Source organism: Bemisia tabaci, chromosome 4, assembly GCF_918797505.1.
Source record: "Bemisia tabaci chromosome 4, PGI_BMITA_v3".
NCBI lineage: Eukaryota > Metazoa > Arthropoda > Insecta > Hemiptera > Aleyrodidae > Bemisia > Bemisia tabaci.
In genome coordinates this window covers 37828727-37853826 of record NC_092796.1, presented here as the reverse complement: position 1 = coordinate 37853826, position 25100 = coordinate 37828727, and the positions used below count along the sequence as shown (strand labels likewise).

At 37.4% G+C, this 25100-nt stretch overlaps 1 protein-coding gene across 1 annotated transcript; it reads left to right on the top strand.

Moving 5' to 3' along the window:
* Nucleotides 1-2921: 2921 nt before the first annotated feature.
* LOC109037821 (uncharacterized) lies at nt 2922-24612 on the top strand. Its single transcript, XM_072299803.1, has 13 exons — nt 2922-3835; nt 5715-5847; nt 6649-6791; nt 8718-9020; nt 9985-10082; nt 12397-12583; nt 13320-13521; nt 14638-14811; nt 16925-17103; nt 17738-17967; nt 18871-19024; nt 23281-23492; nt 24291-24612. Exons 1-12 carry the CDS (start codon nt 3769-3771, stop codon nt 23481-23483), a joined length of 2073 nt encoding a protein of 690 aa, XP_072155904.1. The 5' UTR covers nt 2922-3768; the 3' UTR covers nt 23484-23492; nt 24291-24612.
* The last annotated feature ends 488 nt before the right edge of the window (nt 24613-25100 follow it).

Below are 25100 nucleotides of genomic sequence, written 5' to 3'. Positions count from 1 at the left end.
AATTACATTTTTAAATATAAAAGTGTTATAAAGGGCAAAAATGTAGAAAAAATGCTTAAATCCTTACGACAGGGGTCGCTTCTTTTCAATCAATATTTCATCAACGCGTAAACCTTAGAGACATACCGAAAAAAAAGAGCCGGAAGGACATTCTAAATCTCACAATCAGAGGTTTAATGCATCAAATGAGAACGAACCACCACTGATTCTTAAAATTTTAATGAAACATTCCTCACATGGAGGGAATAGCTATTAGGGTAGTTACAATATTCTCATGATTTTACGTTGAATATTTTTCTTCTTTACAAAATTATTTGTGACAGAAAGGCTGCAGCGTCGGAAACCTATTACCTAGGTACACATTATTTCACTTTTATAGCCGATATGTACGATATTTGGACTATATAAATCAAAAGGGAATATAGTTCATTTTGATATGAGCCTCGAGGTTCATAAGAATACATGCATGGCAGGGGTCAATTCAAAAAACTGTAACCGGCAACTCTGCCTGATATTTTCATATGCACTGCCGGACAGTGTTGCCGAATACCCGCATAATCCTCCAATATCCCCACTAAACGCAGTGAAAAGCAGGCAAATTCCGCGTAAGAAATGGTAACGCTGCCCTCGGCAACAGTTATTGTTTTTGTCGTGGATCATTAGAAGCTCCTCACGTTTGACACGACCATCGAGAAAATTGGCGAGCACATTTAAAAGCCGCCTCGAATGGCACTTAATGAGAGCTCAATGTTGACACCAGCAACAGAGTTCGAATTGATTTTCGGACCGAACGAGGAGAAAATGCGACCATTTTTTCGGAGAGTGATGTAACGCCGAGAAGTGACCGGTTATTGGAAATAGGAGCCGACGAAACAATGGAAAAATACTAATTGCTTGCACTTATTGTCGGCGCGAGCGGTGCATAAGTGGAACGCGAAATCGTGCAGATTATGGCCGCTTTCGTTTCAGTCTTTGAGGGATGAGCCCTGCGTTGACGCTGCGAGTGCAAATCTGTCGTGCCAAGGAAGAACACCGTTTGCGCCTTTAGACATTGCCATATATGTTTCCTTCAATAACAAATAAATTTACTGGAAAAATTCTAAATATTTTTCCTCCAACTTTTCAGACACTACTGTCCCCAATTTTATCTAAAACATCTGACAATTTTAAGGAAAAGTTTCAGTAACTCCCCAGAAAAATAAACATTTTATCGAAGGAAACTCGGCGACTCTCGAATGTTCATACGGCTTTCTTCCCCAGCATGGCAGAAGTGCAGAGCTCGATTATGAGGTCTGTTTCTCCGCGAACTGGAACCGAAAGTCACATGCTACGTATTACTCAACGATGAGATAGATTTGCAGTATTTTGAATAATTTATTCATACCCAGGAAATCCTTGGCGGTCTTAATTAAAGCCGAGCTTCCCGCAAAATAGCACGATCTACTGACGAGATGTCACTGAAATTGTTTTCGATTAGTTTCGCTTTCGGCGCTGAACTACTGTTTAGCATTTGTCTACTTCTGGACTGTAAAGATGATTTTTTTCTCTGATCTGCGGTACAAAACATTATGTTGGGCTCTTACTTACCATAATTTTATAAATGAACCTGCAATTTGCGTCTTAAAAATCTCCCATGATAACTTTGATGCAAAATGCAAATGGCACACTTTATGGTGTGTCTAAAGGCAAATACTATAATTCATAGTGAAATAAACGTTTATTTAAAATTAGTATCATATTTCAACAAAGAATGCATTTCCATTACTAAGGTCTGATTAAGCCAAGTATGAATCAGTGCAAACTGGATGCAGCTAGTCATAAAATTGGGTCTTCCATGATTATGCACTACTGGCTCCTTCGTCGGTGAATCACATGCAAATTTTCATGTTATGATTTTTTCATTCTTTTTTTTATTGGTTTACCCTGGAAATGGACACGCCATGGTTTAAAACGTCGTACAAACATTTATCTCCGAGTTTAGCATTGTTAAACCCATGGTTTAACAATGCGTAGAGAGTAAGTCTGTCGTGCAACGCAAAAACGCCATAAACGCCATTTTACATTTGTTGGAAACAATGTATCATAGCAGAAAAACTCGTGTAACTTGAGACAATGTTTTTACAGATTTCTTTGACAAATACTATCAAGAGCTGAACCTGAAAATTTGAGGTTCATTGATAAAACGATTTTTATTTTACAAAAAGTTAAGTTTCAAAAAACGCGGGAAAATCTTGATGGATCTACAGCGTTCTTGCTTAGTACGGCAGAAGTCTACCTGAGTTTGTTTATACCATTATCCATTTTTCTGTAAACTATCAGAATTAGTCTGCAATTTCTAACGTATGTTACCTAAACTCCTTCGGTGCAAAAGTAGATGAACCTATCGTGAGGCTCAATATATCCGTTTTCCACGTGCGCCCCGAAAAACACTTCAGTCACAAAGACGGAACTTCGGAACAGATAAACAAAATTACCGGCCAAGAGAAACGAAAATTCGGTCATCTGGACCAAAATTCGGCTCCAGTTACCAAAAATGGATTGCATTTTGCAAAAAGGAACCAGGAGCATTACAATATTGCTAAGATTGTGCAGCTCCTCTTGTCTTTGAAGGAATGTCTAATTACCTCTAAACAGTTTCTATTTAACTCACTAAAATCTGTAAATTTAGTAGTAAACCATGTAAATTTGACATTATGCCAGGATATAAATCGTTATATTGCAATGGGTGAAGTTGCACAATCTTAGCAACATTGCAATGCTCCTGGTTCCTTTTTGCAAAATGCAATCCAGATGTCCGTTACCTGAACCAAAAACTTTGGATTTCGATATGGGCCAAACTTTTTTCCCCGTGCCCAGAGGAAGCCCCATACCCAGGGTCGAGGACTCGACACCCGGGGCCGGTCGGCGGGCGTAAGACAAAAGGCTCAAATTGGGTCGTGTCGGTAAACTCACTCCCAAAACACCAGAACAAAACGACGACCCTGACCTATATCAATTGGCACCCGTCCGGTAACGAGCCTAATTATGCGATGAAATTTCGGACCTCACCGCCACAGGTGACTCAGCCGCCGCGGCCGCTGTACGTGATGTAAGCCGACGCAACAGTGCGCGCGGACGTTAACGTCAGCGTCGCGACGCGGGGGACGTCCGACCTGACGCGACACCGCGCCGAACAGCTGATTTCAGTCAAGGTCGAAATTTAAGTTATGCTTGTAAACGCATTATCGGTGTAAAAGTGACATCGGGAGTCGTAGCTCTCCGCAGGTAGCGCCAGGAACGCCCACCGCTCAGTGATTCCCCGGGAAGCGCCTGGATACGCGCTCTTCGCGCCTGATTTCGCCCTGATTCCACCGGAAATACGATCAGAAAATCGGAGGGGGAGGCGAAAGAGAAAGTGATCGGGTGCATAAAGATGTGCAGCATATAACAATATAAGTGCAGTCTCGGGGGTGAGGTGTATCCCTAATTTTTATGGATATTTTCCCCGGGTGCTTTTGGTAGCAGTGGCTGGATTTTCGCCGTTCTAAATCGTTGAATTCATTCTTGAGTGCCATTGATGTTCTTTTGCATTTTTCATACTTTTTTACCGCCAATTTTTTACATTTATAGCGTATCTCGAATTTGTGCATGATAAACCGGAGTTGTGAGGATGAAAAAGTGCCTCTCGTTCGATGTTAAAAAGTGCCGACAATCTTTCATACACTGTGTTCTCTCTTGCGTTAAAGTCTGATTTTTATTGTTAAGTGAATTAAATTTTTCGGTGCCAAAATGGTGTTTATTATTGTTTTGCTGTCGTCATTTCTTATGGTCCTCTCGTTCTCTACTCTGACTTCAGGTAAGTTCACCGCTGTTAGAAGTGCACCCATGATAATGCACCGCTTAGACACCCCTACAGCCCCCCATCCACAATTGTTGGTATAAAATTCGGTGGCTGGATTCCGCAAGGAAAGCACGTGTGTTACAACGTTTCCAAATATCCGTTCCTCATTGGTTTTTTAGGAGATCAAAACTAATCAGTACAGATGATTGACATTTTGACGGAACATTCTTTTGTGCATTGAAGAAAAGTTTTCAAGTTTTGACGTTTATTATTTCTCTATTCAAACAAGTAGGCATATTGATGGCGGAAGTCAAACTGACACATTACTTGCTCAGTGTGCGGAATAATCGTAAAATAAGGGAGAAAGAGATCAAGTGTACGCTATACAAGGTTCTTTAGAGCAAGACTGCAATTGCTTTTTTTTATCATATGTAGCCCCAACATTGGTGAACATTTGTTTTTAGATTGGTAAATTTTTCGCTCCATTCTGCTTTTTTCCATCAGCCGCTAAATTTTTAAAAATTAATTTTCTTATGAGAAAATTAGCACTGGAATCGTTAACTCAACTTACGAATAATGATTGAAAGCAATTTTAGCTGCGTATGTGAAGTACAACCTTCTCACTGACCTGATTATAGGTGTTGTGAGTATAGGAAATCAGCCCTTCAAAAATTCAACAAAATATGTTTAGTCTACCATTCCAGAGAGTTTGTCAAAAGAGAGAACTTCTTTCCAAATCCATTTGCACATCGAATGCTTTCAACTTCCATTTTTGCAGATCTAACGTTTCCCCAAGTACCATCCAGTTTCAAAATGTTATTACCTCCCGATATTTAATAGGAACTCCCAGACTAGAATTACAGCAGGTAAAATTTTTTATGTAGGGGATAAGAATTTTTTATCTAAAACCAATCTCAATTTCACATAATTAGAGGGCAGAATTATAGTTATATTTTATATCTTAATCCTCAGCACTAACAAACACACAAAATGAATTTAAATCCATACTATGTCCTTAACATTTTTTTGGGTTCCATTTCGAAGATTAATAAGCAGGAAAATAATGAGGTTCGCGACGAGCCTTGCTGCTTTAAATATTTTTTTCTGTGATGCACAATTGTAATTCGCCTTCATTTTGAAGATTAGGCAACAATAGCTCCTGCACACGTGAGGATGGAACTCTTCCAGTCTGCGCAGAGAGTTTAAAGGATCCATCTTATTTGCGCTTTTAAGACTTTCAAATAGTTTTAAGGCAGGTCATTCTCATAAGAAAGAACTTAAAAAATTCAGATAGATATGTAATTAAAAAATCAAAAGAAGCTTAAGTCATTCACTCATCGAATCTACTTCTTTGAAAGGCTATAAATTGCGAAAAATCTAGGATTCTTCGCGAAGTTCTATGAATTTTGCTGGTAATGGAAATGACTTAATATAGACATCAAGTTATTTAGGGTTCGATAATTGAGTCCCTCAAATTCAGAGCATAATTGAAAATAATTACCCATTATTTTACCACCAGAAACTCGACATTATTACGAAAATGGGTGATTTCATACATCCTTTATAATCTTTGAGATGAATGCTCTTTTTATTTTCCTTATTTACTGTCTAAAAAAGGTCCATAAATAAAAAAAACCTACATTTCCCTAAATTGGTTTTATACGGAAAGTTAAACTTAAAAATATGAGTCAGATAGTGCAGGTATACAAAAATTAAACTAATAACCTTAAACAGTTGACTTTTCAGTTTTATGAAAAGTAAATTTTGAAGTGACGGCGGTGTACAAAATTTCAAATTTTTAGGAGTTCTTTGTTTTCCCGATCACTGAAAGTGACAGTTTCGTCAGTGTCCATTCATTGCAACGATCCAATTGAGAGGTTTTCCCTTTTTCTAGGTCAAGAATGTCCAGGTGGGTTACCAGTGACGTTTGCAAAAGTTACAGGAAAGTCACCTAGAACATATTCCCCTCCGGTTCTACTCTATGCCTCAGAACCAGGAGTTGCCATCACAGCGGAATGTTACAACAGGTTTGTCTCCCCAACACATTTCCTTAATGAAAAAATTCTCAATCCATGCACCTACAAACATTTACCTCTTCACGCCAAGGAATGAACCTCGCTGATAATAAAAAGCAATTATTTCATTGATTCATTAATTCGAGGTATCTGTCAAGCGGTCACAATTTTATATCCGTCTCCTACCAAGGGTTTCTTCCACTGTAGGCCGGCTTATTCATTTTTCGGGGATTATATCGATTGTTAAAGTGCGAAATCACGTATGTCCCTTTGCGACTTTGAAGATTTCCTGCCATACATAATTTTTCCTTTGGAAAACTAGTCATCATAATTTCTTGAAAACTTCCTTGATTTTTTCTCTCTGTCAGCAGAATATTGTGTATAAATTTTAAGCTGTCACGTTGGGTTGTTTCTCTTTTAAAAAATGGAGTAGGAGCAGCATTTTTGCAACATCATTATGGAGGTATGTGGTTTCGCACTTTTGAGACCAATATGTGATTCGGCATCTAGTTGACCATCAATAGTTGTTTTCATCTGTATTCAAGAAATGAATATATTTTGAACACTTTTAGCTTGATTTTTTGCGTGTAATTTTTTTTTCTCTTGCCTTTTGTAATTTTTCATACTGTTTCTAGGGGTGAAATAAAATTTACTATGTTTTTATGTCGAAAGTCATATTTATTTTCTATCTATAATGAATGGACTGAACAAATGCTTTCCATGCCTTTTTGTGTACAATGAAACATCTCTAAAGTGACCATTGAAGACTGAAAGTACAATTCCATTCCTTGAAGTTGAAGTGATTTTTTGTAGATGCCGCCGAAGCACAGAGTGTACAGGGTTCATTGTCGATTACGCAAGAGGAGCATGCTTCCGTTTTTCGGAATCATCTCAAGATGCAGAAAATCTGATCATTACTCCTAATGCAAATTACTTTAGAAAAGTATGTTTACAAGGTAAGCTTTCCTCTTTTAACCTTCCTTATTATTTTCCGTAAAAATAGAAACTACTGAAACTACTTTTATGCGATACTTTAACCTAACTTCAAGACTGCATAGAAGATAGGACGTGTAAGGGTCTCTGAAATACAGGGTGTCGGGTGTCCCAAACAACCCGTATCAGTCGGAGATTATGGGCCGGACGAAGTTTAGGACTCCGGGGACGAATAGAGAATCAATCCCAAGGAATCCGAACGTTATCACCCTGAAGCCCCCCCCCCCCTTCCTCCCTTGGTCCCTCTATTTTTGTAAAACTATATTTTTTTTCAATTTGGAAATTACTTATGAAATTCAGAAAGTACCAAAAAATCCGAATTGGGCCCATTTCCGTCCTAAATATTGACCGTAAAAAAAACACGGAGCATGACTTCATCGACCAAGGAGGTACAAATCGCTGTTTCTTACACCTTGGTTTCATCCATGTTTTACGTTGAGCAACAAAGGTAAAATAGTGGATCGCTCTGACTATGAAATAAAGGATGATAAAATCATGGTATGCACTGCTCCGGTGGATGACGTCATAAACCGTGTTTTTCAATAGCACCGTTCATATCTGTCGTAGAAACTTGGCCGTTGGATATACCCCATTTTTTTTGCTAATCTGCATAAGCTTAAGCCATCGAAACACGATTGTATGACTAGCAAAACTGACTCATTGTCTTGAATCTGGCTTTAGAATACAATAGAGTCGCAATGCACTGGAGCTCCAATAAAGTGAATCCATGAACGGGCCATTCCCAGCCCCTTGTTCGCCGAAAGTGTGAGACGAAGTGTGAACAAAACGACATTTTTGAACAAGGCAATTCATGAAAGAATCGTGGGTAATTGCGAGTGATTTTTGGAATTTATGAATTTTATGCGTAAATTTCGGCAAATTATTTTATCGTTAGTCATAACCATTGCCGGAATAGCCGGGGTGTCCGGTTGGTGCAGCGTACCCCGGGCCCTCTTGGGCGATTGTTTTCTTCTAGTGGTCTTTGGAGTTTAAAACTAGGATTTATTAAGGCCCTAAGGCTGGAATTTTGACTGCCATGGGGCCCCTCGATTTCAACATATGGGGCCCCTAATGACCAGCATCCCCGGCCCCTGAGTGCCAATCCGGCCCTGGTCATAACAAATTAAAAAATCTATGAAACTCCTGGTTTTTCTTAAATACATTTTATACCTGTATTTTCTGAGCGAAGCCTGCACTCAGAAAAAATTATGGTTATAATTACCATATTAGTGGTGTTCAATATGTACTTTTAATTAGTACTGACCATAACCAATAATAATGATATTTTTACTGGAGCAATCGTACTTTTACAAGTGTGCGGTAGTAAAATTAACATTTAGTGGTAAAAATATCTCTATTATTGGTTATGGCAAATACCGATTAAGAGTTCATATTGAACACCCAAGTATGGTAGTTTTAAACATAATTTTTTCTCAGTGTGGAGTTGAGACCCCACGCATACGGCATCTCCAGTCGTCACACTCTAGTCTCAGGAGTTCTGGACAAAACAGCCTCAAAAATTGACTTCATCGGCGCTCACTGGAAAAAAAAAACACATTGGATCTAGAGTCCAGACTGTTGAAAACATTGACAAGAAAAAGGATTCTTGATTCAATCAGATTTAAGCTTAAATCAAAAGGAAATCCGCACGAATTAAGAGGCTTGGTTCTTGATTTAAGCTTAGATCTGATTGAATCATGAGTATTTTTTCTTGTCGATGTTTTTAAGAGTCTGGACTCTACATCCAATGTTTTTTTTTTTTTTTTTTTTTTTTTTCTTTTTTTTTCAGTGCTCCAGTACATTCCGAATATATTTTACTCTATGTGTATCTGGCAAAGTCTCATGTCTTCATTTTCTTGCAAGTCAATTTTCTGGTGGTGTGTTTACAGTGCCAAAGTACTGCTCAGCGCGAGCGTGGCCGATCGAGTACATGGCGGGCGTGGAGATGGTGGGGATGCAGTACACTTCGGTGAACAACGTGATCGACCGGTGGCACTGCGCCCAGCTCTGCCTCTCGGGGAGCAACCAGTACAACGGCTACGACGTCGGGGCACGGCCCTGCCTCTCGGCCGTCTACAACCCCCAGACCAAGGTCTGCTCCCTCAGCTCCGAGAACCGCCGCACCCGGCCAGAGGCCTTCTCTCCCTCCGCCGTACCCATCATCGAGTACATCGAGAACGAGTGCATCAATGGTAGGTCAATGCTGATGAACATTCCAAGAGTGAGAACTAAAAATTGAAATGGTATTAAATCGTCGGTTTTGGGACGAAGGAACGTAAATCGAATGAAACTTTATGCAACCTACACTGTATTTTAGGATGGTTTTCAATGAAAATAGTAGACTAAAAGCATCCTACACTAAAAAAAAACACACATTTGATCTAGAGTCCAGACTCTTAAAAACATCGGCAAGAAAAAATACTTTTGATTCAATCGGATTTTTGCTTAAATCAAGAACCAAGCCTCCTAATTTGAGAGGATTTTCTTTTGATTTGAGGAAAAATCTGATTGAATCAAGAGTATTTTTTCTTGTCAATGTTTTCAAGAGTTTGGACTCTAGATCCAATGTGTTTTTTTTTTTTCCAGCGTGGGAACTAAAAATTGAAATGGTATCAAATCGTCGGTTTTCGGACAAAGGAACGTAACTCGAATGAAACTTTATACAACCTACAGTTTATTTTAGGATAGTTTTCAATGAAAATAATAGACTAAAAGCATATATTCTACTTCACAAATAGAATCTCTGCATCAAGAGGTGACCCTGCTCATAAGTTGAGTCTAAACTGCAGGGAGGCTTTACTTAATCATGGCGGTAAACTATCCTTTACTTTACTGATTTTCGATCCTCCTAACCTCAAAGTTGATAGCTTTTTAACAGATTATAAAGTGCTCATAGACGAGGCCAAAAGAGCTATCATGTTCTCAGCAAACATGTATGCAGAAATAAGGTTACTTGAATAGACCCTAAATTGCACACTCTTGCTGGAACTACTCTACGTCTTTTCAATAATGAATCAAAAAATAGAAGTATAACCTGAGAAAAACCGTATTTAACCTATTATTGACAGATTAGATGCATGATTTTGAATTTAACATAGACCATAATCTTCCGGTTGTTGTCTTTAATATTATTCAATTTCGAAATGATTATTTCAGTGTCAGATGAGAGCAAAAGATCTTGCTGGCACGACCCAATTCCTGACCAGGCGCTGTTACAAGTAGATTTACAAGAGGAGGGAATTGATTACGAACAGGTAAGCAAAACTGAATTACGACCATCCCTGATTAAATGGATGTACTAACAAAGCTTTATGGGAAACCAAATTATAGGCTATACATCATGAGTGGAAGGGAACAGAAAGAGATTTATATCAAGGCTATGGACTCACGGATGCCTTATGTCCATTTGTATCAAGTTCGGGAATACCTGCATTTAAAATCCGTATTCGCAAATAACCTCACTTAAATGACCGTGCATGATAGGTTCTTCCACTTAGAGCATGACTGTCAGATTTCACCCTACGAAGAATATCTTTATAAATGCATCATAAAACTGAAGTAAAGGAACTGCTGAGACGTTTCAATTGGTGGGACATTGAAAATGGTTTATACGTGCTCATTTAAGTGTCAGATGCACTTTGATACATTCTAACTAAAATGCATCTCAGTTGCCAATGCTGACTGCCACATTTCACTTTCGCTAACATAACATTTATTCTTATTAAATTGTAAGGTTTTGCGGGACTTTCGATCATGTTATTCATATCCTGAGGAGGTATAATTCCGTGCAAAAATAATCCTGGTTATTTTCCTTTCAATTTTAGAAGCGATGGGTATGTTTTCAAAACTAAGAAACTTTACGATACAATAAGTGCTAAGAGATTGCAGAGTATCAATGAAAAGTAAGCTTTCAGACGAAACAGGTTTTAATGTTTGGTCTATCGTAAAGCGTCTTAGCGTCCTTCGGAACAGTCTCATGTTTACCCTCGTTTTTACGATTCAATATGCCAATCTTTGTCATTATTTTTATACAATTTCATTTCTCTAAATGAGACGAATAATATTTTAAAATTAAATAGCATACGATCAGCACCTCCCCTCACCCCATAATACTGTGATTTTTTATCAAGTAGAATACACTTTGTATTCTTTTGATCCGATGGTCATGATGAGAGCAATTTGAACATGAAAGCACTGGCGTATTTGAGGAAACGTGGCAACTGCCTCTACTCGATTTATCGATCACCACGTGTGAGTTTTACGACTTCATGATCGATATTGGTCAACCGTGAAGTGCACTTAAATGTCGATATTCACGCATGCAAATCCACCCACTCAAGGCTGATGGTGCGGTCGCGATGAGTAGAGCTATGATCGCTTTCAATTTCGTTTCTCGGATAGAAGTACTGTAAGATACTTCCTGATTTCCAAAATTACCGGAAACTCAGATTTTTTAGTAGGAACCCGGAAAATCATCATTTAAATACTCTGCAATGCTAAGGAAAAACGCCGTATGAACTTCAGGCGTTGCCAAATTTCCTTTCATATAACGCGAATTTTCTGGTGAATTTGCGAATATTTTCCTCCCAATTTGCCGAATAATTTAATTCGCAATTTTACCTAAAGATTCTGAAAATTTAATGGAAAAAAATACATAACTTTCCTGAAAAATAAACATTGTATTGAAGGAAATTTGGCAACTCTCGAATTTTCTTACGGCGTTCTTCCTTAGCACGGCAGTATTGTCAGAGGTTTTGGTATAAATTTCAAGTTTTAAAATTGCCTTGTTTATACTAAAAAAAAACAAGGAGCAGCAATTCAGAAATGTTGCAACAAAATACTTGGTTTTGCACTTAGGCCATTGATTAGGTGTTTTCAGCACCGGAGAATTTTAGTTGCATCAAGGCACCAATGTCAAAATGGTGATTGATATTTTTGCCTCAGGTTGAGTAGCACAGTTTTTAAATTGTGAGAAATTCACATAATCCGTATTAATGCAGTTTCTATATAATGAGAAATTCGGGTCATCCGTATCAGTGCAGCTTTCGCTCGTTAGTGGAATGCTAGAATAGCAAGGAAACACAAAACGCCTTCATATTTTACGTAGGCAACATAGGCTGCTCTGGAACACGATTAGTTGCATCAAGGCGCTACAGCCAAAGTGATTATTAATATTGCAGTCTCTGGTTTCAAAAGTTTTGTTTTTGCTCGTGAGTAGAACGATAGAAGAGCAAGACACGGCATGACGCCTTCATCTTTTGCGTAGGCAACATGAGCGGCTTGAAACGAGAACAGTTGCATCAAGGCGCTGCAGTCAAAGTGATGATCGAGATTGTGACATCAAGTTGCGTAACGTAGTGTCTCTTTGTGAAAAGACAGCTAATAAGGCAAGACAAGGCTTTACATTTTTGTGCAGGCAACATGCGCCGCGTATTTTTAACTGTCTTTCGACAGCATGAAAAACAAATCAGCAGACACCAAAATATCGTTCTGGAAAGAACTTAACATTCCGAGCTCCGGTGAAAATTCAAATAAAAAACACTAATGCTTATTGAATTTTGACTGCAGTGTAAGCGGCGATGTGAGACGGAGCAGTATTTCAACTGCCTCGGGTTCACTCATCATTGTCCGTTGGAAAAGAACGATGGAAAGACCTTATGTCAGTTGCACAGTGACGACAGAATCAGTGCCGGCCCGCTTGCTCTCCGCTACTCACAGTGTGCATCCTATACCGAACGCCTTCCATGCATTGACTGTAAGATATTCATTTAGCTTTCCTTTTGTTTGCTGCTGGTGAAATGGCTTTCATTTTTATCCCTTTTCGATATTTCCAGGGTCGTCTGCTGGAACATTAAGAAAAAAATGTCATCTTGAGTCAAAATAAACTTTGATAAAATATTTCTCGCGGAAGAATTCCATTTGAATCAGTTGGATATCTTTACAAAAAAAAAATACCCTGCCCAACTGTGAGGGTGCACGTACCTTGCGCAGAAAGGCTAGTAATGTTCTATCTCCTTTTAATTTGCATAGTGCTCAGTATCATTTAGATATTACGATGGCCTGAACCAAATCAGTCCAACTGCATTCACGTTGTCAATTAATATGTCTAAATTATAGGCATACCTAATGCACAACTTTAATATGCTGAGAAATAGAAAAAAGTGAGATAATCAGAAAACTGTAAAATGTGGTTTTTACACAATACAATATGAGGATGGCATGATCAGACAGGCTCCTAATACAGTTACGTAGGTTGTTTGAGGTTTTAGTAATTTCATAACAATTAAAGGATTTTTTCAAATTATTTCACAAGTAAAATAACCATTAATAACATTTTTTCAAATGTTACTTGTGGTTAATTTTACCGCGCTATTTGCAAATATAATTTGTTCCCAACGCTGTTAGGGTGATTTAACCTACCATTTATATTTTTAGTGCCTGTCCTTACTAACAGGAATTTTATCACCAAAAAATTCGTTACTGTGTTTTAGTAACTGTTTCTTGCTCCCAGAGACTCATGTCTATTACTTTACATTCGAAAGGATTTAACGGTCGACTTTTCGCCTTGGGTCACTCTGATTCGTGTGGTGTTTCTGGCCGAAATCAGATTAAGACAATTTTGCCAATCCCATTGACGCAATCGACCAACATGTGCGGGGTTATCATCGCGTACTCTTCCGGGGAGTACAATCGGTAAGTTAAAAGCAGCGTTTTCCGTATGATTGTCGGAGTAAGCCGCAATTTTTTGATAACATTCAACAAAGAACTTGGTACAATTCTAATTCCTAATAGCACACTGTAAACATTTTAAAATGAAATTTTTTAAAATGGACCAATAAGGAAATGCTTGAGAGAAAATGTTTCGTAAAAAAACTATATGAAAAATCAAGTCCACCCTTCCAATTGTCTGAGCCATCCGCTCACTAGTCCTTACGTGAATCACTAAAAACAAAAAGGGCACATGTCCAGAAAACCAAATTGTTCAGGAGACAAAAAAACTGTTTATTTCGTGGTAGGTAGATATTTTTTTAAACATAACGACTTTCCAAAAAAATATCTACCACGAAATAAACAGTTTTTTGTGTCTCCTGAACAATTTGACTTTCTGGACATGTGCCTTTTTTGTATTTAGTGATTCACGTAAGATTCTTGAGCTCTCATTTCACAAATTTCCACAGGTAGTGGCGATTTTACAAGTAGGCAACACTGTTTTCCTTCATTTAAATCCATCGAAAATATCAATTTATATGGTAAAGCAGCTGAATCGATTGTTTTACATACGTTCAAACAGAGTAAAAACAATGTCGTTAAGTTTCAAGAATTTTCACTGTTCAAACTTGTAAATATATGTACATGCTAGAACATGAATGGCACACACTTATTCGTGATCCACCAGTCGAGATCGGCGTTTTACATGATTCTGGGTACAGGATCCACTACAAGGAAAAACGCAATGGTGTATTTTATTTGGAAAATGCCCTTAAACATGTGCCCCTTTGAGAATGGTGACATTGCAAACTGCCTGTCATCTTCCACTTCCTTTCTTAAATGTAATCAAACCCTCTTCAATATCGAATTTTTTCATTGCAGTATTCACAATGTGCTACCATTCCACGCAGATTGTGGAGAAAATGGCATATTTCAAATTTTGCTGATGCAATTAACGTGATTTTTAGGTCATAATCTGTAAGAATTCATTTTTGCTCTACAGCTAAAGTTTTACAGATCCATACGTTTTGACCCTCGCGTCACTATTTTCTTGTATTATCACTTTCCAGTTCGACTGTTTAATGACTTGAACTGTTGCAGGACCGTCGCTAGTGCCATAGTAGTTGTCCAAAGACATCCAATCATTCAAACTGCAGGCGACAGGGTCGTTAAGGTGTCTTGTGCCATTCCCGATGATACTACACCGTACAACTATCCGAGGCCCTCCTTCAACAACATCACGCTGGACACTAGTTTTGGAGTTTCCGATCCAGGGTAGGAATTCGACAACTTAGAAACTATAAAGTAGCTCTAGTATGTGTCAGATATTTGCGATTTAAGTAATGACTTCTAAGTAGAATTTTACAAGAAACACAAGAGCGCCACTACTTTTCTCTGAAATCAACTCCAAAGTCCATAAAAAGCAAAGCGATTTAAATAATGATTTCCAAGTAAAATTTTGCGAGAAACACGAGAGCGTCACTACTTTTTTCTGAAATCAACTCCAAAGTCCATAAAAAGCTCTCAAACTCGGTCTATGGCGTCATCCACCACGGTCGTGACGCACTTGCTTTCTTCCACATTATGCTTTCATCTAAGTTTTACGTTGAGTGACCAGTGAAAATGTGCGTCTTCCTGACTGATGAAAGCAAGGTGGAAGAAACCAAGGGTGTCACTACCGCAGGGAATGAAGCCGCATGAACCAAATTTTTCGAAGCGCGATATCTCTGTTTAAATTCAACGTTTGCTGTTTGGAAAAATATTATTATTCTGAACTGATCTACAATAATTAAGCATCGAAACCCAATTTTGTGACTAGAGCAATTGACCCATTAACATTTATCTAATGGAAAATATACGTCATATGTATAATGTAATTTTCATTTGATCTAGGTTTTGTTACATGTACTTGTTAATATCTTGTTCAGGAGTTGATTTCCAAACTGCCCGTTGCGTGTATATAGTCATCTACGTAATACTTTGAGGAGGAAATATGGGACGTTTCCTTCCAGTCCAGACCTTATGTAGTTGCCCATTGATAGTTGGCGTTTTGTCAACTATATTGCATGTGCACACAACTACATCGATGGTGAAACTACCAGACCACGTGTATCGGTTTGTGACGTCACAGCAGACTTCTCGTCATCCTTTATTTTTTAAATGTAAAAATTCTGAACGGAAGTTCTTGATAACTGCCGTCATTTTCAGGGCCGGATTCACCTACTTGCCACCCATAGGCCGCCTGTATCATGCCGCCCCCTTCTCATTCGTTTTGAAACTCGATAAAAATCATCAAGTGAACGTGCCAGCGGAGGAGGGGTGCATTTTACTCGTGTTGAACACATTTTTTGGGAAAGCCCTGTCAACACTACTAGCAAAAGTTCACGGAACTTTGCGCGAAAGTTAAGTTTCGTAAACCTATCTCTGTGTGGACAAGGCCTTCATGTTTGGCGCAAAGCGTGAAGTATTCAGACAGTCTTGTAGGCGCTATGCGTTTCACGCTGACCGCACTGTGTTTGGCGCAATGCGTGAAGTATTCATGCATTCTTGTAGGCGCTATCCGTTTCACGCTGACCGCAATGACCGTACTGTGTTTGATGCAATGCGAGAAGTATTCGTGCAGTCTTGTAGGCGCTAATATGTGTTACATGCCGATCGCCGCGCCGAGGGCTTCTCCTTTTCATCTCAAGTTCTCGTTATCATTTCTCTCTAAGTCGTCCAGGCCAAATTGCGTGTTTGGTTTCTCTCTTAACTCGACTAATTGAAGGTTCTGTCTCTTGTATCACTAAGAGACGACAAATTAGAAATTACTATACTCTCAGTAAATGAGAGATTTTGTCGCCTTTTCTCGTTTGTAATTTTTTTTTTGTCTAAATCCGATTTTTTAATCGAAGTGGCTATTCGTCGGTACGGTACCGACGGATAAATGGCTATTCGTCGGTACCGTACCGATGAATAAATAGCTATTCGTCGGTACCGTACCGATGAATAAATAGCTATTCGTCGGTACCGTACTTTGATTTTAGTACGTATACTTAAAAAAAAAAAAAAAAAAAAAAAAAAAAAAAAAAAAATGCCCCTTAGATTTGCCGCCATGGACCGCAGCCCATGTGGCCACCCCCTTAATTCGGCCCTGGTCATTTTTCTTCTGTGTTTGACAAAAATTCTTTGAAAACTTCAAGATTTGATATTTCTTTGTTCTCCTTCAAAAAATAAAGTAATAATAAGTTCGGAGATTTATAAAAACCATAAACGAGATACATGGTTTGGGAGTTGCACCATTGATGTAGAATACATTATGAAAATCATTTATGACAATCACAAATTAGAACTATTTATGAGGTATGTACTTCTTCTCACACTCATTTGACTCTTTTACTCTTCCTAGGGGCACTAACGGGCTGTACAGCGAGACAATCAGCAACATTAGCAGCACTCCACCAACTTATCAGTCTCCACCGATCGCGAGACTCAGAGTTCGAGATTTATCTCAAGGAGGCGAAGATGCGACTGAAACCATGCTAGGAGATGATCTGGAGTTCAGAGTTGATATTGATCCTCCTTACAGTAAGTCTATTTTTAAGATATAGCAGAAATAGGGAGTATAAAAAATTCTACTCAGGATATGGTTCAGCTTTTCAAAAGAGTATATAAAGCATTGTTCTCTCCAGAATCTTCAGTATGAGGTGCTTTTCAACCTCTCAAAAAAGTTTCGAGTTTGGTTCGTGTTCATGAATCTTTGGAACCCAAACTTACGTTAAATTAATGTTAAACTCACTTCAAACGACTAAAATATATGAACACTGGAAAAAAAAAAACACATTGGATCTAGAGTCCAGACTCTTGAAAACATTGACAAGAAAAAATACTCTTGATTCAATCGGATTTTTGCTCGAATCAAAACGAAATCCGCTTAAATTAAGAGGCTTATGGTTCTTGATTTAAGCTAAATTCTGATTGAATCAAGAGTACTTTTTCTTGTCGATGTTTTAAGAGTCTGGACTCTAGATTCAATGTGTTTTTTTTTCCAGTGAAGAATTTAGAGCAATTAGGCAGGAACTGCAACTTTTGGCTCAGTTGTAAAAACACGTATGTGCGCAGGAAAATCAATAACACTTACGTTGTTTCTAAACTGAGCAAGAAATTTTAGTTCCGAATTGTAAAGTATGGTCGGATTGATCACTGTGAATTGTAATTTCAGATGTATCAGTGCTGAAAGCCGGTCATCTGGTGGCGAGCTCTGGGGACGCTCGAGACTCTCTTCTACTCCTGGATTGGCGGGGGTGTCCCCCGGAACCCCAAACGTTCCCAGCGCTCACCCCTGAAGGACCTAACTCCTTGGTCGCCGTATTCAAGGCCTTCAGGTTTCCATCGTCGCCGATCTTGAGGTTCAGCCTTGTTCTCACACCGTGCGAGAAGAACTGCCAGCCTGTGAGTTTTATTTTATTTTTAAATGTTTTTTTTTTTTTTTAATTTTAATTTTTTTATTTTTTATTTTTTTTTATTTTTATGTTCTTATTTTTTATTTTTTTTTATTTGTCTATTTTTTATTATATGAGATTTTTTCTCTTTTTTTGGATAGCCCTCAAGGCAAGGGTGCTATCTTAATATGAATCACTGAAACAAGTTCGGTATTCCAAGTTTGCCTCGTTTAAAGTGTCATACATACAGCATTCATGTGTACATGTCAGGCACGCCACAAGGGGGGGGGGTAACTGAGTCTTGCGTACCGGCGCAGACGTCCATCATAGGGCCGTTATTCTGCAAATGACAAACTACTCCACGGCAATTCTTTAAAACTGCCGTAATTTTCTTTCTGTAGCGAAAGAAAAAATTCTGCAAAAACTTCAAGGAATAATGTGCACAAAGTTCTCTTAAAAAACACATAGAGGCACGTAGAATTTTCAGACACTGCAGACGATTTTATGTGATTGCAGATTTGAGTACACGTCGTGATATTTTAGTATACATGCATTGATCTATACTGTGTCTGAAAAAATCATACGATTTTCACAACAAAAAGAATTTATGGAGGCTTTTGCATGCAACAATCGAAGTATCGGTGGAAAGAAAAAGATAAGTCCGGTGTTCCACCATCTCAACTAATGTTTTTGTCAAACAGAACTCTCAGTCCGTGTTACCGCAGTTCGGTTCGTAGCATCTGAACTTATGAAAGTAATGTAAACTGATGAAAGAGTATCGGTGACGTAGATCCGAAAGTTCGATCGGACAGACCGAATTCACATGATATGGAGCACCAAACGCTCGGTTTATAAGACCAAACCTTTTTTCTTCAAAGACACCTGATTTATTCCCACTTTGAATATTTTTTAGGTTTACTGCGGTAATGGTGTATCCTCTCTGGGTCGGGCGAAGCGTGCAACCCTTCAGATGCAAGAAATCCCTCTACAGCTCTCGATCATTGTTAGACCTCTTGATATCAACGAAACAGCAAACACGACGGACACGTCCCGACAGCTTCACTCAGGTACAAAAAGTGGATTCGGCCTTTTTAAACCTTACTATAACCATTAATGGTGAGACAACATTGTAAAACTGAGGCAAAACTCAAATTTTCAAAGGCTATTTGAAGTCTTGTCACGACCATTTTGTTGTTCGTAATTGCCATATTTCTACCGGGAAGACTGATTTTTTTTTTTTTTTACCTTTTTGTTGGGTGCCTGAGATTCATGAAAAATAGAAAAGTGGATCGAAGAACAGAAATCAATAAAATTGTTGGTGTGACGAGACGATAATAATTTTGAAGCTTAGAATATGACTGACAGGAAATGGATCGGATTCAAATGCATACAGTTTTATATAAAATCCAATAGGAATTTTTCATTACCATTTACTCAAAAACAAAAAATTGGAAATGTAGAACCAACGTGCGCTACTATTCAGTAAACTGAAAATCTTAATACAGATTTACTCGTACGATCACTGAGATATTTTGTCTGAGGTTCAATGTTTTGGAGCGCGGGTTTTATTTTTTTAATGATTATATAATCATTTTTATTTGGAAAGTTATATTTATAAGTCTTTAAGGGGCGTCTGACGTTTAATTCTCTCTCAAAATCCTCTGAACTGCCGAACTCTGTGTAGAAATTCATGACACTGCCATATTTTTGTTTGTTGCATGTTATTTTTTGTTATTTATCCTTTCATAAGGGAGCGGATTTTATATTTGCAGACTCATCGTTGCGTTGGCATAGAATACTCTCTATCCTTAAGACTTCATTCGTAGTATATACTTCCTATATTTATCGTTCCTCCCTTATGTTTGAAAGACAAATATTGAGCCTGTATAAAGAGCAGTATCGAACAAATGTAATTTTGAAAATAAAAACTATGTTGATGACGAGAATTTTTTCTTTTTTAAATAAAATTGAACCTCTTGAAGAATTTTGTGATCAAAACTCCTTTCGAATCCTTGAAAATTTAATAACACACATTGAAAGCGATTTGAAGACAATAAATTGTTCAGTTTACAGTTTCAGGATCACATTTTTCTTGTGAGACTTGAAAACATAATCTGTGCTCAATAGCAATATACTACATGAGCCTCTTGTATCCTATAGGTACTTTTTATTCTGCTGGGTGCTGAAGCCTTTACAAACATTCCTTGTAACCGTTTTTCATCGGTCCTTGCTCTGATAGATTTTTGGCTTTTGGTTAGGTTTCAAGTGAAGATATAAATTGGTGCATAGCGCATCCAGAGTAACACTTAGTCTCCTTAAGTCACCTGCAAGAAAGTCTGAAACGCCCTCATTTGTTTAAAATGCAATAAAGCCGTGCATCAAGACCTGATGCATTCCGGTGTTTTTACTAAGGAGTAAGTTAGGAGTTCCTTAGCGAGATCCAGGTTTCCTTTACGATTCAGAGAAGAGAAGAAAGTAGCAGTAATGGTAGTAATATTTGTAAGAACAAGAGAGAAACGAATAAGGAAAAAATAAAAATACATTTATTAAATGAATGACCCAGATATAAATAATCAGATCTAAATTAATGACTAAAAAAAAATAGGTGATTAGCACTTCCAAAATCCGAGAGCCACCGAGATCACTTGAAAAATTTGAGAGGGATTTTGATCCCTTCAAATTTATTCCGAGGGCAATGAAATTTAATCCAGTCCACAGTTCATCGATATTTACGTTGCTTCGATCCGTCAATTTTATTTCAACAGTGATTTGCTGTTTTTCTCTCTATTCTCTGATATTAAAAAAAAAACCTCAAACGTATATAAACTCGTATTTGTAACGCCTTTATAAAGTATATTTATAATTCACATATCGGTATTACTCTTAAAAAAATGTCAATTATATTGATCGTGAAAATGCCTCTTGGAATTGAATGAATTCCTAAGAAATACACTCAGCTACAAAACTGAATCCAATCAAGTTTGCGCCAGTAGTTAGACGCATTAGATCAACTGTAAACTACTTCCTATTTTTTATCCTATTCGCCCATTTAAAATAGGGCTGTTGAAGTTTAGGCTAGTCTGAGCTCGTTTAAAAAATAGTTAATACTAATAAAAAATATAAATAAATAATAATAAATAATAGAAATAGTGGCATATCGACCGTGAAACAACCAGACCACGTATCGTCGCTCCTCTGACGTAAGGGCGTATCTTACTTTCTACGTGAGCCCTGTTCTTCATCTGACCCCATGCTTTTCAGGGCTCACCTAAAAATACAGATACGCCCTTACGTTAGAGGAGCGACGGTTTCTCGGTCAGAACGTTGCAGCTTTCCCAGCCATACTTTATTTTTTCTCGTGAAAAACTGCGCAACGTCAGTTTTTTAATACTTCCATGGTTTTTCTTCTCTGTGCGAAGAAAACTCTGTGAAAATTTCAAGGAATGATACTCGTTTGTTCTCTTTCAAAAAAATAAAATGAGAGCGTAGATTCTATATAATTGCAAACGAGATCCATGGTCTGGTAGTTTCACCTACGAAATACACAAAAATGAGGAGGATTTCTCATTTTAATTGAGCTCCAGGATGAAATTATTCGCAGTTATTGGATCACCATGTCACATACTAAACATATGATGGTATTTGAACTTGTTTTTCCTTGACAGTGGGTTCCAAAGTATGCGATTCTGAATTAACGCGTCATTGATGTTGTCTGACAAGAGGCGCTTGCATTAAGACTATACCGGTGGTCACTGGGATGAGTCACCTTGGCTAGTGCAATACCAAACACCTTACGGCAAATGAATTAAAATCTCTAAGAAGATAAACTCAAATTATAAAACCAGTGTGTAGCTTTGTCAATCATTAATCGAACCTAAAATAATTTTCACCTACTGAATTGAAACAGATGCTATTAATACCACATTACAAAAATTCAATATATGCATTACAGCTGATACCAGGAACAAGGACTTGTTCATCTTTGGAAAGCCAAAATTGAACGTAGCCAAGAGTTTAGTCAATCGTTCAATATCCGGTGATTTTTGGAAATTTTATTTTAAAGACAAATGTAACAGATGGGCGAGCCAACGACGTCATTGGTCGGCCAGTGTCCTCATTGGCCAAGCGATGGTGGCCAATGCAAGGTTGGGCCGTCGTAATTACACAATTGCATGTGAGAAACTTGGGGTGGCCCATGAGAGTGATTCACAAATTTCCATGGTGTAGAAAATCGCAATTCTGATCTCAACGAAAAGACTATGAATACTAGGCGTAAAGCAATCAGGGAAAGCTAAAAAAATCAACCGAATAAAATGTTGAAAACTTTCAATCCAAAATCTTATGAAATCCAGGTTGGTAAAAATTTTACCAATCCAATGGGTTAGCCGAGACAATATTTAACATTTTTACCCTAAGTGCAAAATTTGAGCTTTGGATGTAGCAGCACAGAGTTACAAAATATCTTTAAAGTGATCTATAGGAAACCTGGTAGCCAACACTAGATTTTTGGTAATATTATCCGGTGTCTGATTAATTGCAATTTTTGCAGAGACAAATCGCACACCATTTGATTTTTCAGGAAGAGAATCAGAGTTGAATTCAGGATTTAATATTGAAAATAGAAAAATAAACTTTTAATACTATATTTCTCTTACAATACTCTGGAATTTTATTAAAAAGATTTTCAATACAAGATTGTAGAACTGTCGTATATTTACAAAAATGACGGGCCTCTAAACAGGGTATGAGCCAAAGCACGCAGCACGCAGCATGGTTTTTCCCCAAAATTTTACGATGAATTCGAATCACACAACGGGAAGTCCGCAAATCAATTCCTAAACAAGATGTAAGATTAACATTAGTGAAATGATAAAAATACAAATGATGTCATTTGTATAATCTAACTCCCATGTCGTACCTGTTAAAAATAATTGTAAATTTCTCTTTTAGGATTGGATTTCCAAAGTTCCCGTTTTGTGAATCGTTTTTGGGATAAGGTTTTGAAATGAATTATGCGACATTCATTTTTAGCTCAGTCCTTGTCTAGTCGCCGATTTTGGGGAGAATTTTCTAATAATGACGCAATTTTAAGTACGGATTTATCCTTTCATTTTATTTTATATTTTCTAATTTTTTTCTTTAATTTTATTTCATTTAATTTTCCTTCATAGATTCGGATCTAATAATCCAGTATACCAGCTATTAGATTTCCTGGATAATATATAGGTATGTCAAAGAGTTCTAATCACGACTAACATTCTTCTTTTAGTGGGTATCTTAACATTCTCCGGGTGCTTGATTTTGTACTTTTGATTCGTTCCAGATGATACCGAAATTTGCGCCACTTGGGGCATGATGGTTGCTATTGGGGCTATTTGGCTCGGCATTCAATTTCTACTACTGGCAGTCTGCTGCTGCTGGGCGTCACGAATCAGGCGAGAGAAAAAGTACAACGACACTGTTAGTCTTCAGCACGACTTTCAACCAAGACACGTCACGTGGGCCGATCACCTCCAAAGTCGTTAAATGTTTACCGTAAGTAAACTCTTGCCGGACCGATGCTCAAATCAAACATTAACTATTGGATTATAGGTAAAGCGTAAACAAATTAAGTCACATCAAGTTTGAAAAAAGAAAAATAGGTTGTATCCCACTATACTCCAAGGACATTGTTAACTTAACGTTAAGAAAAAAATTAACAATTTTCACGTCGTTAATATTTTTTCTACACTTAAAGTTTTCACTGTAGAAAACTAACAACTGGTTGAGTTTAAAACTGCGTGACTCTCCGAGTTTATGAGTACACGCAACAAGTCCTATTTTGGAGGAAATTATGTTTTGGGGCTAACTTTTTCCAAAACACGACTTGAAGCGGTGTTCTTAAACGCGGCCCAAGTGTCAAAAATATGAGGACAAAATGAATGATTTTCACCGGAATTATTCTTATTACCTTAAAAGTTGCCTGATTTACTCCCAAGTATTTATTTATTTATTTATTTTTTTTTTAAATTTTTTTTCAGAGACACCTGAAATATTCTGCTTTAAAATAGTTAAACTGTCATTTTCATGAATCAATTGAGATAATTTATAAAATTTTTAGAAGTTTTATTTAATTTTTTTTTTTTTAAATTTGACATTTTTACAGCTAAAACCGATGAGAACCGGTTTGATAAGTATATAGTAATCATAGAACATTTTTATTCCATGATAAATCTAATTAACGATCAGGTTCAAAACTTTGAAGTACTAAGCGAGTTGCTTCAAATATTGGAGCGAAACAATTTCGATGACAAACGGCTACAGGGTAATAAACTTTGCGCTAAAATTTTTCAGACGACGTCTTTGATCGTGCAATTCTGACTCCTAAAACGGATTTGATCAAAACAAGAGGAATGGAAGTCTCTGAAAGCAGATGTACCTCTTGGTAATACAATCAATGGACTCTAGTCAAAAATTCCATCAACAGACGAAACATTTTTCACAGGGAATTCATAGTGATTGAGAGGTAACTGTTACTAAAAAAGCAAGTTACCATCAGCCAAAAAGCCGAAAAAAAATGTATAATCAAAACTATACCTATTAAAATTAATTCAATTCTTAATAATGATATTTATTTACAATTTTGTACGCTGCCAAATAAAAGTTTTGCAAAATTTACCAGACTTCTGTGTGTAGACACTAAGAACTAAAAACCATGGTTAAAATTATTGCAGTCGTTCCTCAACTACATGAGGGTGGTAAAATATATAAGGAGTGTTCCATGAATATAATATATACGTCTACTTATCAGTAGTTAAACATTTAATAGTGTTTTTTTTTACAATTTTGTACGTAGTGCTACAAATATTAATTAGACGTCCTTAAGAAACACCGGCAACATGGTAGTTTTAACGATAGTTAAAACTAGTTAAAACGATAGTCTCAGTGCACGAGTGCGCGCTTTCCGACCAACTCAAAAACTGACACCTATATACGCTTCTAAAGGGTGAATCATTTTCATTCAAAATCGTTGGTGTTCATTTACCAAATGTTTCTGAACTTAAACCATTTAGTTATTTACTTCATGCCAGTAAGTGTATCCCCTCCTAAACAGCAAAACATAAATTAATAGATGGTACGTTCCTGTTCTTTCTTCCAGGGTTA